The 16,573-nt window shown below is 43.3% G+C and overlaps 1 protein-coding gene across 3 annotated transcripts in view; it reads left to right on the top strand.

The window, feature by feature from the left end:
* Positions 1-16,573, top strand: part of LOC144786032 (lysosomal alpha-glucosidase-like) — an 828,834-nt gene that overhangs the window by 734,642 nt on the left and 77,619 nt on the right. For all 3 annotated transcript variants that reach the window (XM_078664954.1, XM_078664952.1, XM_078664953.1), the window contains exon 19: positions 13,423-13,569. In XM_078664954.1, coding sequence (XP_078521080.1) covers positions 13,423-13,569 — 147 coding nt within the window. The remainder of the gene's footprint in view (positions 1-13,422; positions 13,570-16,573) is intronic.

Genomic DNA, 16,573 nt, shown 5'->3' with positions numbered 1-16,573 from the left:
AAAAAATGTTCACAAGCTTGAAGACCATGTTGGTGATTAATTATCGTGTAAAGAGATTGCACATCCAAAACAACAAAAATGTATTCGGGTTCCCACACAATTTCTTCAATGTGACACAGAAAATCTTTAGTGTCTTTTATGTAGCTTGGTAATGAGATAACATAGTCTCGGAGAAAATGATCTACATACTTGGAGATACTTTCACTGATACTCCCGATAGAGGACACTATCGGGCGTCCTGGAGGAGCTGTTGCATTTTTGTGAAGTTTGGGAAGTAGGTACAGAATGGGAAGTCTAGGGAAATCTTTTTTCAGGTAACGATATTCTTCCCAAACCAGGAGCCCCTTATCTTTCCATGTCTCCAATTTCTCCCAGATTTCAATGATGCTCGTATTATAGGCATCGATGTTGATCGGGATATAGAACTTGGTGTCACTAAGTTGTCTGAGTGCCTCATTGACATAGCTTTCGCGGTCCATGATAACGATATTACCACCCTTATCAGCAGGACGTATTACTATGCTGTCATCTTCATATAGAGCCCTGAGTGCTTTCCTTTGGGAAAAAGATAGATTATTGTTCCAACCTCTTTTGTTGAATGTGTGTTTCTTTTTCCTAAGGCCCACCAACCCCTTGATGACGCAGTCATGAAAAGTGTCTATGTTGTCGTGTGGAAGTGTGGGCATAAATGTAGACTTGGCTCTAAAGGTGGTTTTTGCATGTGCATCTTGTGTTAAGCTCATCTCATCGAGGCACTGTGTGATAGGCATCGGTAGGTCATTGTTACAAGTGTCAGTATTCTCATTAAGATCTACCATAGTAGCTAATGTATCTGCATCTCCAATTGTGAAATCGGAAGTGATGGTGTTATTGCTGTTGCCGGTGGAGTAGTTTTGACCTAATCTCTTGAGTTTATGCCATTTGCGTAATTTGAGTTTACGTACAAACTTAAAAACCTCAATCCGTGTATCAGTGAAATCGAGCCTGGCACTAGGGCAGAAGGAGAGACCTAAGCATAGAGTCTTTTTATCATTAGCAGAGATAGTTCTTTTAGACAGGTTAATAACAGTGTCATTTACCGTTTGTGCATCCATTAGTAGTTTTTGTTGGAGCGTGTCTTTCTGGTTCCCACTGCGCCCTTTGTTTTGTCGGTGTTCCCACCGTTGCCTGAGTCGTTTTTTCCTGTTTCTCCTCTTCCTCGGCCTCTGCCCCTTCCACGTCCCCTTCCTCTCGGGTTTGGCGATGGAAACTCCTTCTGGCTGTGTTTCTCTTTGTGGCGATTTTCCTTCATCACCCGGAATTCGTCTAAAAAATTCCTCCTGCGTACTACTTCTTCGCTGGACACACTGCCTAGTGTTGCGTCAGATTCCGTATCGCTCACCGACGGATGTTCTTCCAAGGCCCCACTGGTACTGCCTGTACTTCTGAAAACATCATCTTTTTTGTAGAGATGGTCATACTTCCGGCTAAAGGTGAGTATTCTTCCACAGTCATAGTCAGCATAATCCCGATTCATTTTGCGTTGTTTTCGCAATTTAATTTCTTCCTCGTGCTTAATCAGACGTTCTTTCATAGCATCTAGAGTTTTTTTCAGGGTGTCCTCATCCATGAGTGTTGACAAATCTGATATCAAGTCCCCAATCTCTTTCAGTAGCGTTTCTCTATCGATCCAGGCATACTGGATTAAAATCTCCAGCAAGCTCCAAGGGAATGCTGGAGATTTTAATCCAGTATGCCTGGATCGATAGAGAAACGCTACTGAAAGAGATTGGGGACTTGATATCAGATTTGTCAACACTCATGGATGAGGACACCCTGAAAAAAACTCTAGATGCTATGAAAGAACGTCTGATTAAGCACGAGGAAGAAATTAAATTGCGAAAACAACGCAAAATGAATCGGGATTATGCTGACTATGACTGTGGAAGAATACTCACCTTTAGCCGGAAGTATGACCATCTCTACAAAAAAGATGATGTTTTCAGAAGTACAGGCAGTACCAGTGGGGCCTTGGAAGAACATCCGTCGGTGAGCGATACGGAATCTGACGCAACACTAGGCAGTGTGTCCAGCGAAGAAGTAGTACGCAGGAGGAATTTTTTAGACGAATTCCGGGTGATGAAGGAAAATCGCCACAAAGAGAAACACAGCCAGAAGGAGTTTCCATCGCCAAACCCGAGAGGAAGGGGACGTGGAAGGGGCAGAGGCCGAGGAAGAGGAGAAACAGGAAAAAACGACTCAGGCAACGGTGGGAACACCGACAAAACAAAGGGCGCAGTGGGAACCAGAAAGACACGCTCCAACAAAAACTACTAATGGATGCACAAACGGTAAATGACACTGTTATTAACCTGTCTAAAAGAACTATCTCTGCTAATGATAAAAAGACTCTATGCTTAGGTCTCTCCTTCTGCCCTAGTGCCAGGCTCGATTTCACTGATACACGGATTGAGGTTTTTAAGTTTGTACGTAAACTCAAATTACGCAAATGGCATAAACTCGAGATTAGGTCAAAACTACTCCACCGGCAACAGCAATAACACCATCACTTCCGATTTCACAATTGGAGATGCAGATACATTAGCTACTATGGTAGATCTTAATGAGAATACTGACACTTGTAACAATGACCTACCGATGCCTATCACACAGTGCCTCGATGAGATGAGCTTAACACAAGATGCACATGCAAAAACCACCTTTAGAGCCAAGTCTACATTTATGCCCACACTTCCACACGACAACATAGACACTTTTCATGACTGCGTCATCAAGGGGTTGGTGGGCCTTAGGAAAAAGAAACACACATTCAACAAAAGAGGTTGGAACAATAATCTATCTTTTTCCCAAAGGAAAGCACTCAGGGCTCTATATGAAGATGACAGCATAGTAATACGTCCTGCTGATAAGGGTGGTAATATCGTTATCATGGACCGCGAAAGCTATGTCAATGAGGCACTCAGACAACTTAGTGACACCAAGTTCTATATCCCGATCAACATCGATGCCTATAATACGAGCATCATTGAAATCTGGGAGAAATTGGAGACATGGAAAGATAAGGGGCTCCTGGTTTGGGAAGAATATCGTTACCTGAAAAAAGATTTCCCTAGACTTCCCATTCTGTACCTACTTCCCAAACTTCACAAAAATGCAACAGCTCCTCCAGGACGCCCGATAGTGTCCTCTATCGGGAGTATCAGTGAAAGTATCTCCAAGTATGTAGATCATTTTCTCCGAGACTATGTTATCTCATTACCAAGCTACATAAAAGACACTAAAGATTTTCTGTGTCACATTGAAGAAATTGTGTGGGAACCCGAATACATTTTTGTTGTTTTGGATGTGCAATCTCTTTACACGATAATTAATCACCAACATGGTCTTCAAGCTTGTGAACATTTTTTGAAACACAGACCCTTATGTTATCGTGAACACTCCAAAATGATAATGGAAATGATGAATTTTTGTTTAACTAACAACATTTTTTCCTTTGATGGCGCCCTCTACAGGCAAGTCAGTGGTACTGCCATGGGTTCTTGCTTCGCTCCTAGTTTAGCGAATCTGTTCATGGGCTATTGGGAGCAGGAAATCCATGGTAGTATCACACTGGCAGAGGATTTTAAGAAGGTCGTCGCATGGCTCCGTTACATCGACGACCTTTTTATCATCTGGAGTGGTACTAAATCTGAAGCTGAAGAGTTTGTCAGGAAACTTAATTGTAACAGCTATAACATCTTTTTGTCTGGCAACGTTAGTGACAGCCAAACTGAATTTTTGGATGTCAAACTGGAGATTAGAGACCATAAAATCTACACCTCTTTGTTTCGCAAGGCCACGGCGGGGAATAGTGTGCTTCACGCACAAAGTAGCCACCCTGAGGCTCTAAAATGGAGCATCCCCTACGGGGAACTGCTCAGGGCCAAAAGAAATTGTAACACTAATGATGCTTACCTGAAAGAGCAGGCAACCATCATAACCAGGTTTAAAAGCAGAGGCTATCCTAGTTGGGTCCTTAAAAAAGCCAAAATGAGAGCAGATGAAATAACAAGACCTGAAACATTAACTGACAAGAAGACTCCTGACACTGTGGAGCAAGATGAATCCACCAGACTCATCTTAACTTACAGTTCAGAGGTTAGTCAAGTCAAAAAACTGTTATCCAAAAATTGGGATATTCTTAAGACGGATTCCATTCTCGGTAACAGTATACCTGATCGTCCTGCCATCACTTATAAAAGATGTAGGAATATAGGTGACTTAGTGGTCAGGAATGACATTACAAAATACAGTAAAACTAACTCTGAACATGGTCTAGTGGGTTTTTACCCATGTGGCCATTGTAAAGCTTGCAAGCACAGTAAATACAGAGGATCTGTAGAATACAATAACATCATCAAAAATCTGACCTCTTTCTTTACCTGTAGCACCACATTTGTGATTTATGTCATCGAATGCTCCTGTAAATTGTGGTATATAGGCAGTACCAGCTGTGCTGCCAAAAAAAGAATCCTTGAGCACCTCAGGGCCATTACCAACAAGGACCCCAAATACCCTGTGGCACGTCATTTTGAACAGAAACACTATTCCAATACCTCTGAATTAAATTTCTTCATATTGGAACAGGTCCCCAAACATCCGAGAGGGGGTGACAGGGTACTCAACTTGAGACAACGTGAATCTAAACTCATAATTGAGTTCCAAACCAGATTCCCGGGAGGCCTCAACATGGATGAGGAACTGGCTATTCACCTGAGAGAGTAGTGTCTATCAACCTCGCTAATCGCCAGTATTGTCTAGACCTTCTCAGCATAGTTTGTTATGATGTAAAGCACCGACTCCGCTCATCGTCTTCTGACATGTTTTAACATAATTGTTATTCCTATTATGTTGTCTAGTCATATATTTCTCATTTGTCTGTCTCATGTCATTGATTAGTCACATTTCACTTTTAATTTTAATTTTATTTTTTGTTCTGTTTCATTCCTTAGGAGGAAAGGAGGGGGCCCACCACTGGATCACACCTGCACGGGCGCACCCAACCTTTGCACTCCTGGAATCACTGCTCGAGTTTGTACCACACGTCCAGACACCATAGCTTTAAGGTTTGACCTTTCCAGTTATATAAGATTTTGGTCCATTACAGAGAGAGAAAACCACAGCATTGGGCAGATACAACTACCAGGCATTGTTTGAATTTCACGGTTGGGTTGATGGTGACACTGACTTAGCAAAACTCTCCTTAGTTGTTGCCCGGATCTATGCCTATTACAGAGGCCTCTGATGGACTTTACAAACTTTTATTATACATATATTTATATAATTTTTGGTGGAAGAGATCCACGCTACGAAAGTGTATTTTACTTTTTAGGCTGAACCATCATTTCTACAAGCTATGCAGCATTGGGTGCTGTTAGCTTTGATTTGAGCTGTGTGTTGTTTTCTCCAGCGCATTGAGCCTGAATTCAACACTGCAGAGATTGCTCCGCAGTCGTGGGCTGTTTGCATGTACATATATGTGTCACAGCATAGCTAATGGGACAAGTGCTGAAAAATATTTTCCTGGCAATAGATGCAAATTATGTGCTTCAACTTCTCCTTTTCATGCCACTTGGCTAACTGAATAGCCGGTATTCGGATATTGTTGTATATATATTTTTTCTAAAAAATGGGATTTTCCGCAAAATATGTTTTGTTTACAAGTTACACCTTTATAATTACTGATTTGCAAACTGCATGAATTATCAATTAATTGTGTGTACTATTCATCGAATACGAGCAAGACATTGTAGAACGATGTATATTCCGTTTGACCATTCCAACATGTCTGCCACATAACCACCTGTTTGCCAGTCCTACTTTGTTGTTGACTATGAGCCTACAGCTTAGAAAAACTTTATTTATACTTGGTGTCTGTGAGTGTGGGGTTGCACGTGAACAAGGCTTTCTTTGCTGAAACGCGTTGTGCATTAAACTGCATTACCAACTATTTTGACCCTCTTCTTGCCTTCTTGTCCGAGAGCGCATACAATTCACTTCGTGAAAGACTCCAGTTACATTAATTTACCGGACTGCTTCGCCGGTATTTGCGCCACCTTCCACGGGTTCCAAGTGCTCCAGAAGAAGCTTTTTGTTTTTCTCATATATATATATATATATATATATATATATATATATATATATATATATATATATTCATACTCCTCCTGCATGTTCCCTAACCTAGGTGCCTAGGATGTGTGTATTTCTTCTGCCAGAGATCCCCCATTGGATGATCCAACCCCATTAATTAAAGGGAAAAAATGTAGGCCCTTGTCGTGGTCACAAGTTGGACATCCCTCGCCGAGGGATCAGCTAACACCTGGCCTGAGGTTTCAGCATGTAGCTACTTCACAAATGACAGCAAGTGCTCCTCTGCGTAATCCCGAAAATGCTTGTTTGTTTATAACAGAAATCATGCTTACCATGGACCGAGATTCTAGTCTGGCTGCTATTGTTTATGTACTATAGATGGCAGTGGTTTGAAGCATGGATGAAAACAAACATTCACATTTGCAAAATGTATGTATGGACCTTATACGTGAACATCAAGGTATCATGATAGTGTTCTTGCAAAGTTGATTTTGTAAGCAAGTATAGTTTCATGGAAACTAATCTGCACTGTCATGGTTGCAAATTTGTGTCAGAGTGAAGGCAACTTAGTTGAATCCTTGTGTGTATGTAAAATGGCTGCGTTTTTCTCTAGGCCTAACCGGGACACATGTCCGCTCTAGTTAGAGCAAACCAAAGATTTTCGTTAATCAAATCAGCTTCTTGTAGCTTATAGTCAGTCAAACAAGGAGCAACTCTTAACTAAACAAACCTTGTCCATGTGTGTCATCACCTTGGCATATAGTATGATGAACAGACCTTTTTAAGACACTATTAGTACCCTTATGACTTGAAGTAAGGCTGCCACAATTGCAGTCTTGATAGGCGTAAATCTGTAAATGAACTTTCGAACCTGGAGGACTCAACAGTAGGACAAGCTGAGGAGACCCACATGTGGCGCACGCGCAGGGATGAGAAGTTACAGGAGGACTTGCTTGCATGGAGAGTGATGTGTGCTGTGGGGTTGTCCAATGGGGACTCGGATGCCACCAGTGCTGAACTATTTACCCCTGGGGAGGGAGAAATTGCCTTGGAGTAGCGCCCTGCCGACCTCATTCCCTACTACCATTAACTGTTTGGTATTGCTTTGTTAATCTTGATACAAATGTACAAATCTATGAAAGACTATATACTGGAGAAGAAAAAAGTAACTCACATGTAGCTATGTTTTTCGACCATTGGTATCTTTCATAGATTCACATGCGACCCACCTTTCTCCTATTCTCATGAGGCTCCAGGATAGATTCAAGTTTCACTGCTACAAGATTAGAAATCTGGCAGTCGGAAGCCTCTAAAATCATCCCGGTTATCTCATGGGGTGGAGTTCGAGTGACATAATGAGGCTGACTAGTTACATATAGTCTGTGGCTGCTTTCAGTGTCATTGTGTCTATATAGACTGCAATGCTAACATTGAGTACCGAGGGTCCCAGACTGATGTCTGAGTAAAACTCAAAACTGGCGGAAGTTTCAGCTGAGTAATGTTTTTCTTTTTCCTGACTCCAGTTACATATAGCAGATTATAGAGCACTGGATATTTAAGCTGACCATATTGTTGGATAACTTAAGGCTGGTTCCCTAAGAAGACATGCTTTTCTTGCAACATAATTTTTATAAAGTTAATAAGACAAGAAATCTTTAGGACAGAGAAATCGCAGTGGAAGCAATCCAAAAGTATACGTCTATTTCTACTATGGCTTCCTTGGCAAACCACAATAGTACTTAATAAAGATAGATTGAGAGTCAAATGTGTTCGGGGCATCTACTACTGTGTGAGGTGGCAAAAAATATTCCCAGTGTGTAAAACAAATGGTCGAGCATGTTTTATTATTCTGGAAAAATCGAATAGGCTATTGTCATTTGCTGTTGCTCCCACTGTTCAGACAATCTCAAAGGTGTACAGTGCAGGAAAGTATTACCTACATATTGTGATGCAAATACTTTTTTTTGTAGAAAGCTGGCATATTATCAAAATATTTTATAAGATATAAAAGATATAAAAGGAAATTATTACTAGGGCAGTTTTAAAAAAAAAAAAAAAATGTTATTGAAGATTGTTTACAAGGTGCAGGCCTCTGTACTCCAGAGGTCACCGCAGGACATTAATGCCACATCAAATAGTGCACAATCTCATTTGCAGCTGAAAGAATAAGTCCACTGTTACAAAATACAAGATGAAACATGACCCTCCAGTCCCTTCCCATACCCCGAACCCCCCCTTCCCCCCCCACCTGACCCCTTCCCCCCCCTGTCGCATGGTCTTCTTCCCCGTCTCTGGTTCTGTAATAAATCCCTGAATACTGTACATGTACTTGTCGGCAGCCACTCATCCCATCTCTACCAGCGGGTCTTGATCTACAGGAGGCTCTAGCCAGAGGCCTCTAAAGTCAGCCCACCTCTTCCAAATTTCATAATGTTTCCGTGGACAACCTCTGGCCACGAAAATTGGTTCCTCCAGTCCCATGCAAAAATCAAGCCCCCTCTTCCATGCCACAATCGCCGGGGCTCGGGTATCTTTCCAGGCTCTCGCTATATCCCTCTTGGCCAGCGTAAGGCCCAAGAGAAGCAAGTGCCTTTTGTACACACTACCCTCTACCCCTTCCATGACATGTAGGAGCCCCAATCGTGGTGTACGAGGGAGTTCCCACCCCAGCACTTCAGACAAGCCGTCCCACACTCCTCTCCAAAATCGAGCCAATGCCGGGCAGCTCCACACAGTGTGAAAGAACGTCCCCACCTCCTGTCCACACCGCAAGCATTCCGGAGACGCTATAAGACCCGCCCTCCGTAAGCGATGCCTGGTGAAATACGCCCTATGAAGGTACTTGAATTGTATCAACCGAAGGCGTACTGAAATGGCCGCACCCCGAGGCCCCGCCAGCGCCTCCCTCCAATCATCCTCATTCAGGCCCCCACATCTGACTCCCAGGACTCGTGCAGTTTCTGTAATGACGTGGAACAATGCGTAAATTAAGTTTGATATATATTGGATATCTTTTTGGGACCTAGCTCCTCCATAAATACCTTGGTCTCTATAGGGCTAAACTCGGGGAGAGATTCCAGACCCTCTAAGCTCGGAGAAAGGGCGTGGCGGACTTGGAGGTAGCAAAAGAATTGAATGCGGGGCATACAAAACTCCTGACTTAATTCCTGAAAAGACTTAAGAGTCACTCCTGATACTACATCCCCCAGTATGGATATCCCAATGTTGTCCCACCCCCCAAATCCTTGTAACGCGGCTAGTCCCGGGAACCTACCATTACGCCAAAGGGGAGTTTCAGCTGTCAACTTGTTCCACCAACCCATGCGCCGCAGAGCTTGCCTCCAAATTTGAAAAACTAACTGCGTGCCAGGTGGCAGCAACTTTCGGAACTGCGCCGCATACAGTAAAGTGTGAAGCGAGGTGGTCCCCATGAGATGGCGTTCCAACGCATATGCAGGGTCCCTCCTGTCCCCATACCACCAATCATTCAGCACAAGTAGGTGGGATGCCTGGTAATAGGACTGGAGATCAGACGTCGCCAGTCCGCCACAATAGGAGGAGAGGAAGCATGTTCGCACCGCCACTCGTATTGCGCCCCCTGACCAAAGGAACTGTCCTAGGACCGTGTTGACCTGCCTGAACCACTGGGAGGGGCCCGGGCATGGTGATTCTGTAGTTGATATAGCAACCTAGGGAGGGCCACCATTTTGAAGATCGCCGGCCTTCCATAAATAGTCAACGGAATGCGGGACCAGAGTTTGATATCTGCCTTAGCCTGTTCCTATACTGGCATTACATACCGCTCCCAAGCAATCGCTGGGACCTCTGATAGGAAGACACCCAGGTATTTTATACCACCCGTTGCCCTTTGGAGCACTGACGCCCACTCCCCTATTTGGGTATGCCCCCCCAGAACCCAGAGAGTAGATTTGCGATGGTTTATATAGAGTCCGGATGTCTCGCCAAAAATCTGCATGATTTCCATGATACGGGGTCCTGACCTATCAATGTCCGTAAGGAAGAAGAGGACATCGTCCGCATAGAGAGCTATTCTATCGGACTAGCCCCGTCCCCACTCGAAACCATGCAGCTGCGCATCCATGCGTACCCACATGGCCAGCGGCTCCATGGCCAGAGCGAATAAATAAGGCGAGAGGGGACAACCCTGTGGATGCGAAATCTAGATGAGGCAACGCCCGCCACCCTGACCGAGGCCGTCCGATCCGAATACAGCAGCTGGATGTACGTTAGAAATCTGGGCCCCAGATTCAGCCGCGGCAGGAGGGCGAATAAATAGACCCAACTAAGGGAATCGAATGCTCTGTCCATATCCGACAGAAGAAGTGCCGCAGGCACCCCGGCGTTCCGAACTGCCGCCACCGCCACCTGCGCTCTGCGAATGTTATGTCTGTTTGCCCTCTGGGGCATAAAGCCAGCCTGGTCTGGGTGGACTAAATCAGTCACATGGGGCAAAAGACAATTGGCCAATGCCTTATTACTAGGGCCGTTTTTAATGAGAAATACATTTAATATAATAAAAGAATTACTGGCAGATGCATCAACGTAGCCTTGTGCTATTCCTAAATAGCGATTTTTAAGGAATCGCTATTTAGGAATAGCAAAAGCCTATGCATGTAGGAATCGCTATTAAAATAGCGATTCCTTAACATTCCTTAATTGCTACTCGCAAATTGCTAGTCGCAATTAAGGAATGCTGCCCCATTCATTCCTATGGGCCTACAGGCCCATAGGAATGTATTGGAGATTGCATGAGCAATTAGCGAGTACCATTAGGTACTCGCAAATTGCTCATGCAATTTCAAGGGTACAAGGGTGTCAAAATGACACCCTGTTGCACCCCTGAAATTGATCTATGCACATATGTTGCACACACACATGCCCTAAGGGCATGTGTGTGCGCAACTTGAAACTTTGAAAAATGCACAAAAGTGCTTTTTTCAAAGTTTTAGCAAATTACCATGAAGTCCAACTTCATGGTAATTTGCTCCCCCTATTAACGAATTCGCTATTTTTTTTACTTTCATGCATTGCATTTAAGGAATCTCAATTTGGGATTCCTTAAATGCAATCGCAATTTATGGAATCTCAATTTGGAGATTCCTTAAATTGCGATTTTTGCATTTGGGATGATGCATCCCAAATGCAAAAATACCGGGAGCAAAGGTGCAGATTCTGAGAATCTGCCCATTTGCTCCCGGTATTTACTTTGATGCATCTGCCAGTTTATGAACTAAAACAATGCAAATAAACCAAAGCTTCCAAAACCAATACGTAACCATGCACTTCAGGGTCTAACAACCCCCTTCTTGAAAGGTGATTTTGTCTTGAGTCAAGAGCAGTAGCTGTCATAAGACAGTCATCTCTGTAAACTATGTTTAAATAATAGAGTGGTATATGTGTTGTTTTCTCTTTTTGTTTCCTAATTGCTTTGGCTTTCTCCCCAGTCTTTAGTTTGTTGCTTTGGTTTCTCGTTTCCACCCTTTTCAAAATAGCCATTTGAAAAAGATATAGACAGCTTTTTCTTAAATGTAAGTTCACTATATTTGTTTCCCAAAGTAAAAGCCATACAGAGGTATGTGATGTAGGTTTTGAAACAGGTGATTTTTTTGTCCGTGGAAAGTATCCTGAAATTCTGCAAATTCAATGTTTGCAACTTTAAGACCAATACTCGTAATGGAGAATTAGGATTCCAAGTGAGTAATCTTTATTTACTGGTTATGTATAAACCTTTTATTTTTGGTTATTAATTGTTGGTATAATTTATTCTGTGAACCCTCTTCACTTCAGCAATGGCAACAAGTATTTCCTAGCAGCTGAAATACGCAAGGCTAGGGAATCTATTGAAGTAGAATAAACACCAGTATAGGTAGACGTCAGACGTTGCTAATTAGGCAGAACAATGGAGGAGAAAGGATTTCAGAAATACCTCCCTGTCCAAACACTACTGTAGTAAAATATGCCATTTAATCAATGTCTTTTACTTAGGTCCTTTAGTCGAAATCTGGGTGAAAATGAAGTCCCTTAGCAGATGTGATGTGTGGTAACATATGGAGGCGGTCGTTTGTGCCCCCTTTCCATGATGGGGCAGCTCCCTGGTGACTATCCTTCTACATCTTTCCAGGTGTTTGGGAGATCCACGAAGTCTTCCTTTAGAAAACTGCCAGGCTAGGATCTGCGAAAGTCAGTGTTTCCTGTTCTCTTTTTCCCTTCCCTTGTAAGCATGTATTACCATAAAGGTGTACCGTATCTGAGGTGAAATGGAACAATGGCATTTTTTTATGGAGCACACTCCTGTACAACCGGTTGCTTAGCCACTTGGTGAAGCTCTGCATTATGCACTGCCTGTTGGTAAATCCACCAATGGAGCACACAAGTCATTAATGATTATCACTGTGTAATCGGCAGCCATCGTCATTGATCGGTGCCCAGCAGTACTGCGCCGTCTATTCCGAATTGTAGACCTTAATGTATTAACTATTTCATTAATAATGTTTGATCTCCAAGAAAACAGAAAGTTCCAGTAGTCCTACAAATCTTCCAATCCTGTTGTCTCTAGGCATGGGAGGCGTTTTGCGTCTAGTTACAGTTCTCTATTCTGTACATTCGGTCACAGAGGGCTTTTATTACCATAAATACGCAAACTCCGTATTTTTTTGTATTCACTTTTTTGTCCACTAAGAAATTAGGAATTACCAGTGGAATCAGTAATTTGAGGTCTGGTTTCCCTGGTTAATTCCTCAGCGTTCGCCTGGAGATTCACCCAAAATCTCTGGGTAAATGTAAACAGATCCACAGTGTTTTCAGAGATCTGTTCATTCTCATAGGGCTGGAAACTGCAGTTACTGACCCCATTGGAATTACGTGGATATCATATTTAAGGCCCTATTTCTGTGTGAAGTATTTCTACTGTCTAAAATATATAAGTATATTTTTATTATTAGCTGTGGTTAATAGGCTGTTCATTAGCCTTTGTAGTCTGTGCACCTTTATGGTTTTGCCATATTTTACTAAATGTTATAAGAAATCACATTTTGTGTTTAAAGTTATGAGATAACAGAACATCAATTAAAGAGAGCCTGAAGAAAAGTTTTCAATTCACTTTTTTCTATCCTAGTAAAACAATATATGTTTCAGTTAGCATAGGTTTCATGTAACGCTCCTCCACATTTGTCAAAGTCCGATCCTAATCAGCAAATCAAGTTCGCACAACCTATGAATACCTGTACTGGAGGCTCTACACTTAAATGTAAACCCTCTTATTATTTTCAGAATACCTTTAAATCTACTGTTCTTCATGCCAACGTGGAGGCCACTTACATGACTGTGGATGTACTGAAAGTCTTTGGGGTCCAGGCTCGGCCATCGAAGGTCATGGTCAACACCAAAGAAATTGCCTTCTCTTATCTGGAAAATCAGGTAAATACTGGCAATCTCTCTGGCAGGGGGGTTCCTAAATCTTTCATCTTGCAGTTGATACGAGGGGGGAGGGTTTATCTAGATTGGAAAAACTCTCAATGTACTAAGCCATGCTGGGAAAGATAGTCACAAATGAAAGGTTGTTATAATCATATTGGTATAGCTACATTTTAGTTAATTAGATTAGATTTCTGGCTAAATGTTTTAGCACAGTTATGAACTGACAGTCCAAATATGTTGTACTACTAATCTGTTAAAATAGCTTCATTTTATATCCACACTCTTTTGATCTAGTTCAATATTTGAGTGACTAACACAATCGGACACAAGGGCTTTAACAGGATGATTGAACTTCTAAAGGAGCCTTGTCTCCTCTTTTCCCACTTCAGTGTATGGGTCTCCACCCTCCAGCTAAAGAAATGTCAGCAGTGAGGGCAGGAGAACATCACTTCACACTATACAGAGAACATTTCTTTCCCAACAAAAGTGATTTATAGTTTGGCACTTTATTCTTCACTGAATCGAAGGTAAAGACGCAAGATGATCTTGCAACAAGAACTCATCTGCCTTAAAAGGTGGAGCCTGTCAATGTGGGAGTGCACAGAATATCTTAGGAGAGGTCACCCAAATATAACCCTTCATTGATATTTATGCTCAACATTGTCATTCCAAACAGATACATTTGTAGAAGGAAGCCGTGCAACAGCATAATCAAGGCTTATCCACTGTCTTAAGTGGACACAATGCAACATAAATAAATAACTTTAATAAGTAATAGGTGTGTTAGGCCCTTTTACAGGGAGGAGCTACTGATTAGTCTTCCTGAGCACTGCCATTTGGTTCATGGTAGGGGTGAATGGTGGGGCTGCAGTAACTTTTCTTAACGGTTAGAGGGGTCTCATAGCTTAGACCAATTCTTTACACATTTCCTATCATTGTCAGGGAGTCTATAAAAGATATAGGTGCAGAAAACGCACACCTTTGTGCCTTTGTTGTGGGTACTGCAGACTGGAGACAACCCTGCTCTACTGCACAAATAGCTTGGGAGGACAGGTGAAAGAACTGCACCAAGCTGACTCTAAAAGTTCAACAAATCCACAATCCCCTGTCTGTTTTGGCTGTATAAACCTGGGAGCCATTTGTCCACTTCTTGTTCCAGTTGCAAGTTCTCTTCAACCAAGGAAGGGAGAGCTCTACAGAGTGCCGAAAGGACTACTGTGCAACTAGAGCTGGATTCTGCCTGACTGGCAGCTTTCCTGGGTTGATGGGCCATCACCAGGGTACAGACTTGCTGGAAAAAGCCAACTCTCTGACCAGAAGCACCTTGAAGCCACCCTTCTAGAGAGAGAGGTAAGGGGCCTATCAACCAGGCAATGGTGTAGCTGACAGGACCTACATTGGCTTCTGATCACTCAGAGAACCAAATTCAAAAGCCTCTGTATTGCACACAAGGCCATTCATGGCTCAGCCCCTAGCTATATGTTATGTTATGTTATTAAATCATTTATTGAGCGCACTAACACTGATTAGTTTCTTGGCGCTAAAATTGACAGTAACACAATCGAAGGTAAAGAGAAAGTAGATTAAAAAGCTTGTCTAAAAAGCCAGGTCTTCAGTGCTTTCCGGAAAGGTAGGAGATCCTGGCAGAACCGGATTTCCAGAGGAAAGGTGTTCCATAAGCAAGGGGCAAGTGTTGCAAACATACGTCCACCAGAGCGTTTAAGTTTGAAAGGGGGGGTCTGGAGAAGGCCTAGGTGGAGTGAGCGAAGGTTGCGGGAGGGAACGTATCTGGTGATTAATTGATTAATGAATTTAGGGCTTTTGCCATGCAGCGACTTAAAAATCATACAGCCTGCTTTGAAGGTACAGCGTTGTATGACCGGAAGCCAGTGCAGTTTGATGAGAAGGGGAGTCGCTGCCTGCCACCTTGGTTGCTTCAGGATCATCCTAGCAGCATAGTTCTGCACCATCTGGAGACGCTTGAGTAGATAACTTGGGAGACCCAAGTAGATGGCATTCGCGTAATCCAGATGGGACAGAACAGTGGCGATCACAACCTGGGTAATAGCTTCTGGCGTTAGTAGTCGCCGGACCTTCCTGATTTTTTTTAGCTGGTAAAAGCATTTGGAGACCACCTGGCCCACTTGTGCCTTTAATGAAAGGTCACTGTCCACAATGACTCCAAGCGTTTTAGCCGATGGTGATGGTTGCGGAGCTTGACCCAGACCTGAAGGCCAATAATGAGGACCCCAGTACTTAGCACTATCCCCAGTCAGTACCAGTTCGGTTTTACCTGGATTTAGTTTCAGCTGATTTTGATCCATCCAGGATTAAATAAACCTCATGGTTGACTGGAAGTGACTAATGGATTTTTCAGAGTTGTCAATGGTGAAGAGTAGCTGCAGGTCATCTGCATAATTAAATACTCTCACCTGTTTGTCCCTCAAGGTTTGTATAAGGGGGAGTATGTATATATTAAAAAGATGAGGTGACAGGGAAGAGCCCTGTGGCACTCCGCATGGAATAGGCTGTTTAACACCGGTTAGGTCCCCCAGGCGCACCGCTTGGGAGCGATCCTCCAAGAAGGACCTTAACCAGCAGGCCGCCGCACCCTGTATGCCGGCCTGTCTGACACGGTCGACCAAGATGTTGTGGTCCACCGTGTCGAACGCGGCCGACCGGTCCAGGAGCACCAGGGCCTGGGGAGAGCGTCTATCTGTGCAGTCTCGAAGTGTGTCCAACACTGCAGTGACCACTGCCTCCGTTGAATGCGCAGGCCGGAATCCAGCCTGATGGGGGTCAAAGCAGGAGGACTCCTCCAGAAAATTAGAGAGAATTTTCGCCACGTGTGCCTCTAGAATTTTTGCCAGGTAAGGCAATAAGGAGATGGGCCTGTAGTTTGCCTTACATACAGGGTCAGCCCCGTTTTTTTTTAGTAGAGGTATGACCGTGGCTTCTTTGAAAGCAGACGGGACTATGCCCGACTAGAGGGAGTCATTATCAA

Source organism: Lissotriton helveticus, chromosome 10, assembly GCF_964261635.1.
Source record: "Lissotriton helveticus chromosome 10, aLisHel1.1, whole genome shotgun sequence".
Classification (NCBI taxonomy): domain Eukaryota; kingdom Metazoa; phylum Chordata; class Amphibia; order Caudata; family Salamandridae; genus Lissotriton; species Lissotriton helveticus.
This window is presented reverse-complemented; position numbering and strand designations above follow the sequence as displayed.